The sequence below is a fragment of the Anopheles stephensi genome, chromosome 2 (genome assembly GCF_013141755.1).
Source record: "Anopheles stephensi strain Indian chromosome 2, UCI_ANSTEP_V1.0, whole genome shotgun sequence".
Classification (NCBI taxonomy): Eukaryota; Metazoa; Arthropoda; class Insecta; order Diptera; family Culicidae; genus Anopheles; species Anopheles stephensi.
Genome location: NC_050202.1, coordinates 73,097,137 through 73,105,165, shown reverse-complemented (window position 1 = coordinate 73,105,165; position 8,029 = coordinate 73,097,137). Strand labels below are relative to the sequence as shown.

Genomic DNA, 8,029 nt, shown 5'->3' with positions numbered 1-8,029 from the left:
AAACTGGCAAGGTACGTGGATCGCGTCAGGTATTTTGTTTTATAAAAAAATGAAGCCGTAATTTCCCGCAACGATGTTAGAAAATAATCAGCTACATAGTGCAATAATTGGATTAACCTAATTGTTTTTCATAAAACCTACTGAAATAGCTGGCTTTACTAATTTGCGTACCCAAGAGCAACGTTTGCTATTACTTTCAAAATCGATACAATTAGTGTAAATTGGCAGTTTTAGCACAAAACATGATTCATGCATTAAAATGAATTGCTTTCCGTAGATTTGAAACAGAGAACGATAAGTGTACCGTATTTGTACTTTAGCAATTAGTTACTTTTCCTTACGTACAGAACAGTCAGTTGCTCATTGTGTTCCGTAAAGTGCTTTTATAATCTATTGCCGGGCAAACAATAAAAATGCTGTAACGTTGTTTGTTACGTCCGAAGACGGCCTACGTTGTGTTTTTTTTTTTTTTTGAAACCAATATTCTCTTTCAATTATTAGGTGGCTCTGAAAAGAGCCGATTGGATTGGTTTGGCTTCCCTCCGCGGTGTGATCGAGAATGACCGCGCTTTGCGATCAGCACCTCTTTTATAGCTTTCGGAAAAGAAGCCGAGTGTTCTAAATTTCTGCGACGAGCACTTTCTCGTCGCACGGCAGCTCACACTTTCTGGAACGCTTTGACAAAAGCGCTCCACACGGTTCGACTTCTTGGAAGCCGAGTATGGAAACGGCGGCACGTGTGGCGTGGATTCGTTATTGTTCTTATTGGTGCCTGTGTGCTCTGGATCCACTGTTGTTGTTATTTTAGTTCGGGATCGAACATACCGGCCACCTTTTGGGAATACATTTCCCAAAATTTACACTTCCTGATGACACTCCAATGCACAAATTTTGGAAACTGGACGTTTGATGATCCCATTCGCTGTACGAAGAGTCACGACACGTGTCACTGAATCTGGTCCAGGATGTTTTTCCACTATACGCGCCAAAGGCCACTTCACTGCTGGTAATTGCTCGTCTTTCACTATCACCAAATCACCTACATTCAGCTCCTGAATGCTCCGTTTGACGTTGCGATGACCGTTTAACGACTTCACATACTCGTTGCGCCAACGGTGCCAGAAACCCTGGGCATATCTCTGAACAAGCTGATACTGCGACAGGCGATTAAGCGGGAGATGGGATAGTTCAGGTTCGGGAATTACTTGTGGTTTCTTGAGCATCAAAAAATGTGCAGGAGTTAACGCCTCTAGGTCATTAGGATCTTGTGAAAGGGGGACAAGAGGTCTGGAATTCATATGGCCTTCTATCTTTGCTAAGATAGTAATCATAGCTTCGTAAGCCAACTGAGCTGCACCAAGCTGACGTACTAAGTGAGTTTTTGCCACCTTTACTGCAGCTTCCCATAAGCCGCCGAAGTTGGGAGCGCGAGGTGGAATCATATGCCACTGGATACTGTCTTTGGCCATATAGTCACTGATTTTTTCACTGTCACGCTGAAGAAGAACGTATAGTTCGTGCAAGGCATGTTTGGCACCTACGAAATTAGTGCCATTGTCGGAATACAAATGCTTCGGCTTGCCCCTTCTGGCCACAAATCTATCCAGCGCCATTAAGAAAGAAGGGGTACTCAGATCACTAACGAGTTCTAAATGAACAGCCTTTGTGCTCATACAAACAAACACTGACGCGTAACACTTGGGAGAAGCTGCCTTACGGTGTGTTGGGCGCAAATAAAACGGTCCACAGTAATCGATTCCAACGCAAGCGAACACTTCGTTTACCGTAACACGTGACACTGGTAGCTGACCAATAGGTTGTGCTATTGGAACTGGATTGGCCCTTATGCACCGATAGCAGGTTCGAAGTACACTACGAACGGCCCGCATGCCATTCAGAATCCACACTTCATCACGCAGGGACGAAAGGGTCATTGTAACTCCACCGTGTAATGTTTTATGATGCTGATCCCTGATCAAAAGACGCGTAAATGGGTGAAATGCTGGCAAAAGAACTGGATGCTTCCCATCAAATGCCATATTTGATTCACGCAACCGGCCACCAACGCGTAATAATCCACAAGAATCGAGGAATGGATTCAACAATCGAATGGATGAGCTCTTTGTTAGACACTTTCCCTTTGTGATAGCGCGAATATCGTCTGAAAACACTTCTCTTTGCACCATATGGAACAGGATCGTTTTAGCCGACTGTAACTCTTTCACTGTTAACGAAGACGAAAACTGTTTTGGTTCACGCTTGCGAATATTGTTGATGAATCTAACACAGAATCCAAAAACCCTTAACAGCCGTTGAAACGATGAAAATCGCTTGAAGATTAGATCCGTCTCAGCAACTTGAGCCGTGAGAACGATGGCTCTTTTCTCCAACTCTGTTTCACCTTTCTCGCCGAAGTGTTGAGAAGGCCAAGATGATTTGACTCCGCCAAGCCACGAGGGACCATTTCTCCATAGATCACTGTTTAGAAGCTCGACTGTTGATATACCCCGAGAGATCATATCGGCTGGGTTTTCTTTTCCGGAGACATGTTGCCACTGCGCACCATGTGTTATGTCTTGTACTTCAGCTACCCGGTTGGCCACAAACGGTTTCCATGTTCTGGGAGCTGCCTTGAGCCACTGAAGCGTAACAGTTGAATCAGACCAAAAGAAACACTCGTCGAATTTGGTGTCTAATGCATACACCACCTTTTGGTAGAGTCGAGCTCCAAGCAAGGCGGCAGACAGCTCTAATCGCGGAATTGTTAAAGGTTTCAGTGGAGCCACTCTTGATTTCGACGCTAATAATGTTATGCATATTGAACCGTTGCTGTCGATTGATCTGATGTATATGCATGCACCATAGGCCACTTCAGAAGCATCAACAAAGCAATGTAGCTCTGCATGCTGATGTTCTGGTATGAATGCAAACCTAGCTATGCGAAATTGTGCTAAGTTTGCTATTTGTTGCAGAAATTCTGTCCACTTTTCTTGCAACTTATGAGGAACTGGCACATCCCAGTCCAAGCTCTGCAACCACAATTGTTGCATGATGATTTTCGCACGTATAGTCACTGGTGTAATAAGACCGAGGGGATCATAGAGTTGAGCTATTGATGACAATATACTGCGTTTTGTGTGAATAGTGGACTTGTTTTCAATAGAGACATTCATACGAAATGAATCTGCTTCGGGTTCCCAGCAAATGCCCAGTGTCTTGATGCTTTCTTCAGCTTCAAACTTTATGGCGGATTGTGTTCCAAGAAGTTCTGCAGGGAGATCCGCTAGCACCTCTAGCGAATTGGAACACCACTTTCGAAGACAAAATCCACCTTTTTCGAGAAGAGCATTGAGTTGATCACGCAGTTCTTTTGCTTCTGCAATACTTCCCGCTCCTGCTAGTAGATCATCCACATACAGGTTTTGTTTCACAGCGGCACTGGCTTTGGGGTATTGCTTACCTTCATCATGAGCAAGCTGTAACAATGTGCGTGTTGCTAAGAATGCTGAGGGTGCCAAGCCATATGTCACTGTGCTTAGTTCGTATGATCGGATGGGCTGAGCATTGTCAAATCTCCATAAAATACGTTGCAGATGCCGATCATCTGGATGCATTGTTACTTGTCGGTACATCTTTGCTATGTCAGCGACAATAGCTACACGATATTTTCGGAAACGAATTACTAAAGTTAGCAACTCCTCCTGAACCACGGGACCAACTAGCAGAGCTTCGTTCAATGACTTTCCAGTCGTAGTTTTTGCAGAGGCGTCGAAAACAACTCTCAGTTTCGTAGTAGAACTGGACTCTTTCAACACCGGATGATGTGGAAGATAATATGCACCGATTTTTTCTTCTTGATTTTCAGAAACAACAGCCATGTGCCCCAGGTCTAAATATTCCTGCATGAAGTCGTGGTATTGGCTTTTGAGGCAAGCATCCTTCGACAATCTTTTCTCAAGAAGGTGAAATCTTTTCAATGCATTGGTTTTCGACTCACCTATTATTTCCTTGAAGTTGGGCTGCTTGGGCATTTGAACAATATAACGGCCGCTTCCATCACGCGAAACGGTTTGTTGAAAATGCCTTTCACACTCCTTTTCATCAAAAGAGTATTCGCTCACCTGGAGTTCCTCGATCTTCCAGAATCGCTCCAATTGTTCTTCGATCGTAGGACGGACGGCTACCACATTGCACCGAACCGCATCACTCGATATAGCAGGAATGTCACCGGTCATAATCCAGCCGAAAACACTTTCGACCAGCACGCCTTTGTTTGGTAGACTATATCTACCGTCACACAATAGTGAGTAGAAATACCCTGCTCCAATAATCATATCGATACGACCGGGCGTGCAGAAATGCGGGTCTGCGAGAGGATATGATGCAGGTATATTCCACTTTTGCACTGGGACTTCGTGGGATGGAGTATCACACGCCACTTTTCGCAACACTAAGAAGTCCATTTCCGCCGAATAGTTGGTAACGCGCGACTGTACCTTTGCACGAACTTCATGATTGGCACTGGATTCTATTCCGTCGACACCAACGATCAAAATGTTCACTTTTTTCCGCGGCAAATGCAATTGTTGACACAGCGACTCACTAATGGCGTTAGGTTGCGAACCATTGTCCAACAGCGCACGCACGAGATGCCTTTGTCCATATGCATCATTTACTTCCAACAACACAGTTGAAAGCAACACGTTTTTGGATACACGATCAACACTATTTACATGCGCAGCTGCCATAATGCTCGAATCAGACGAACCTTTTTCACAGGGCTGTTTAGCATCTTCCACGAAATGTAGCAATGTGTGATGCTTCTTTTTGCATTGCTGGCACGTATATCTTGATCGGCATGATTTTGCAAAATGCCCCTTTTGTAGGCAATTGCCACAAAGTTCTTTGCCATTAACAGCACTCTGTCGATCCTTAGGCTTAAGATCCAGAAATGCTTGGCATTGCCATAAATAATGGTCTTTAGAGCACAAAACACAAGGAACCACATTGTTCCCTTTCATGCTTGCAGCATTGACACTAAGCCTTTTAGATGTTTTCTGGTTTGGTACCTTTGCGTTGGAAGAGCTAACACGATTTCCTACCTGCAACGCTAGAGACTCACTCGCTTGCGCTCTTTTAAGCAGAAATGCTGTCATGCTAGGATAGGTTAACAAAGCTTCCTCCTGAGCGTAGTGTTCTTCCCAAGCCTTCAACGATGCCTTGTCGAGCTTGCTGGCCAAAATTTCCATGATAATGCTACTATCATCCGAAACGGTTTCTCCTAGCTGTTTTAGAATGTCAATATGCAGCTGGAATTTGCTCACTAATTGTCGAAGCTCTTGCGCACCACTATTGATCATGGAAGGCAACCCAAATAATTCACGCGTGTGCATTTTACGTAGATACGGCTTGTTACCATACCGGTCAAGCAAAGCTTTCCATGCCACAGTATAATTTTCCGAAGAAATGGGAATTGGGTGCACTATTCCTGCCGCTTCCCCTTTCAATGACGCGCGCAGGTAATGAAACTTTTGTATAGGTGCGATATCGTCACAGTTGTGCACAAGAGAAACAAAAGTGTCATGAAATAACAACCATTGCGTTACCTCGCCACTAAAAACCGGCAACGATATAGTGGGTAGTTTCACGCTTACGAGCTTTGAGCGTGGTTGCTCTTCTTTCTCCTTTTTCACTAGCTTTGATAACGCAGCCTTGGTTTCGAAAAATAGATCTTCCGTTTGCGCTAGGATATCATCGTTGCTTCTGGTAGCGTTTTCCGATTCATCTAGCTCTTCACACTCTTCATGGATCGATTGGAAACATTCCCAACACTTCACCAATCTTGCAAGACGATCAGGCACTTGATCTTGTAGCTCGGGGGTGTAATCCACTGCGAACTGCAGTGAGCGTCGCATAGACTCAATCAGCGATCGCCTTTTGGCCTGCTTGGCCTTAAGCTTGTCCGCCTTGGTCATTTTGGACTAAAAACTACACTCACACGCAAAGTCACAGGCACGCGAGGGCACGAACTCGCGGCAACCACACACGCGCGCGAAAACACACTCGCGCAAAGTCACACGCACGCGAGGACACGAACTCACGGCGAATCACACACAACTGCAGAGTCACACACACACACGAGGACACGAACTCGCGGAGAGTAACACAATCACATACACGAGGACACAAAACTCGTGGTTAGCCACACAAGCGAGGACACAAACTCGCTGAATAAAAGAATGCACGCACTCGCACGAGGACACGAACTCGTGACAAGTCACACACACACACACGATGAAGCACACTCACGGAGAGTAACACACATATACACACGAGGACACGAACTCGTGGTATATCACACCCGTACACGCGCGAGGACACAAACTCGCTTAATCGTTACACGCACGCACTTGCGCGACGACACGAAACGCGTGAGAAAAAATACGTACGCACTTTACTCACGGATCACAGGAGTGCTGAAGCCCGCCAATCCTGGTCACGGCACCAAATGTTACGTCCGAAGACGGCCTACGTTGTGTTTTTTTTTTTTTTTTTGTTGAAACCAATATTCTCTTTCAATTATTAGGTGGCTCTGAAAAGAGCCGATTGGATTGGCTTGGCTTCCCTCCGCGGTGTGATCGAGAATGACCGCGCTTTGCGATCAGCACCTCTTTTATAGCTTTCGGAAAAGAAGCCGAGTGTTCTAAATTTCTGCGACGAGCACTTTCTCGTCGCACGGCAGCTCACACTTTCTGGAACGCTTTGACAAAAGCGCTCCACACGGTTCGACTTCTTGGAAGCCGAGTATGGAAACGGCGGCACGTGTGGCGTGGATTCGTTATTGTTCTTATTGGTGCCTGTGTGCTCTGGATCCACTGTTGTTGTTATTTTAGTTCGGGATCGAACATTGTTTGTTTGTTTACGAACGAAGCACAAACTCGCGAATGTAATCCATTAGCGTGTTGCACAGTAATTGCGTTTGGCTGCCGGTTTTATAGCAAAGATGCAGCTAATTGCACAGCTAATTGACATCATTGTTTTCAATCGAAAATAACCGGTTCAAAAGTTGCAAACCAGCTGAAGACAGAGCCCGATGGTGGTGGGACATTGTAATACGTTTCGAACTGGCACTTACATTCGTTTTCCATCAAAGAATTAGCGCCGTATATTGCCAGCCATGTAACTGGGACCATCTAATGCTTCACATTCTGCCACAAAACTTCTGCAATTGATCGTGTGTCCCCCCCCCCCTCCCCAGGGGGGAAAGCAATCACGAACGATCGTTAAATGTTTCTTTTGTTTTTGGTGGGCGAGTCGGTGTGTGAGTGTAAAATGCATCAAAAGCTGCGTAGCATAAATGGTTTAAAGAAAAAGTTATCTCGATGGAGAAAAACAAAAAACAAAAAATCCGAAAATAGAAAATGGTTCGCGAAGAATAGAAAGTTTCCATTAAGCGAACCCACCTTGCAGCGGCTCCTGATGTTTTGGCGATTATTTCCACCACAAGTCCTGCCAGGCATTTTCTGGTAAGCGTGTTATTTTTGTTATTTCGCTGATTTTGTTTTTAAGCTAGCTCACCCTCCCGCTCCGGGGGACACAAGAAGAGGTGTGCGGAGGGAGCGGAAGGCGGACCAAAATTCGCTTCGGTGAGAGGTTTTTGTTTTAGTAGTAGCACAATTTTCTTTTTCCACCTCACACAACGTTTTTAAGTTCGGGCGCATCGTGAGCTTTTTTACTTTAGTGCCGCCCGACTCTCGTAAAACGGTGCAAAATCCTGGCCCTCCTTAGGCACGGTCCTGTAACCGGAGGCACCCGAGGCTTTTACACTTTTGTCTTCCGCCTTCCACCCTACACCCTTTCGTAAATGGTTCCCCCAATCCCTGCGTGAGGCAATTTTCGACGTGATTGTAATGGTGAACGGTGATCATGATACGGTGGCGCATCTGTATGTGTATGTGCCGGAAAACGTCGTTTAACTTGTGCAGAAAGGTGGAAAGAAGTGTATTGCACCGTGGGACAAAAAAGTGAA

General features: G+C 45.3%; 1 protein-coding gene across 1 annotated transcript; it reads right to left on the bottom strand.

Moving 5' to 3' along the window:
• Positions 1-857: 857 nt before the first annotated feature.
• Positions 858-6,601, bottom strand: LOC118502454. Its single transcript, XM_036034684.1, has 4 exons — positions 3,998-6,601; positions 2,056-2,224; positions 1,785-1,971; positions 858-1,154 (listed from the first exon to the last, which is right to left on the bottom strand). The coding sequence occupies exons 1-4, from the start codon at positions 5,973-5,975 to the stop codon at positions 858-860; spliced, it is 2,631 nt and encodes an 876-aa protein (XP_035890577.1). The 5' UTR covers positions 5,976-6,601.
• Between the last annotated feature and the right edge of the window lie 1,428 nt (positions 6,602-8,029).

What these genes read in the sequence shown, in the direction of transcription:
- LOC118502454 (XM_036034684.1), bottom strand. Translation starts at nt 5,975, where the DNA reads ATGACCAAGGCGGACAAGCTTAAGGCCAAGCAGGCCAAAAGGCGATCG. An exon ending in CAACTTCAAGGAAATAATAG is followed by an intron (nt 2,225 to 3,997) that starts GTGAGTCGAAAA and finishes CTTCGTTAACAG; the next exon opens with TGAAAGAGTTACAGTCGGCT. An exon ending in TACCAGTGTCACGTGTTACG is followed by an intron (nt 1,155 to 1,784) that starts GTAAACGAAGTG and finishes CGCCTGTCGCAG; the next exon opens with TATCAGCTTGTTCAGAGATA.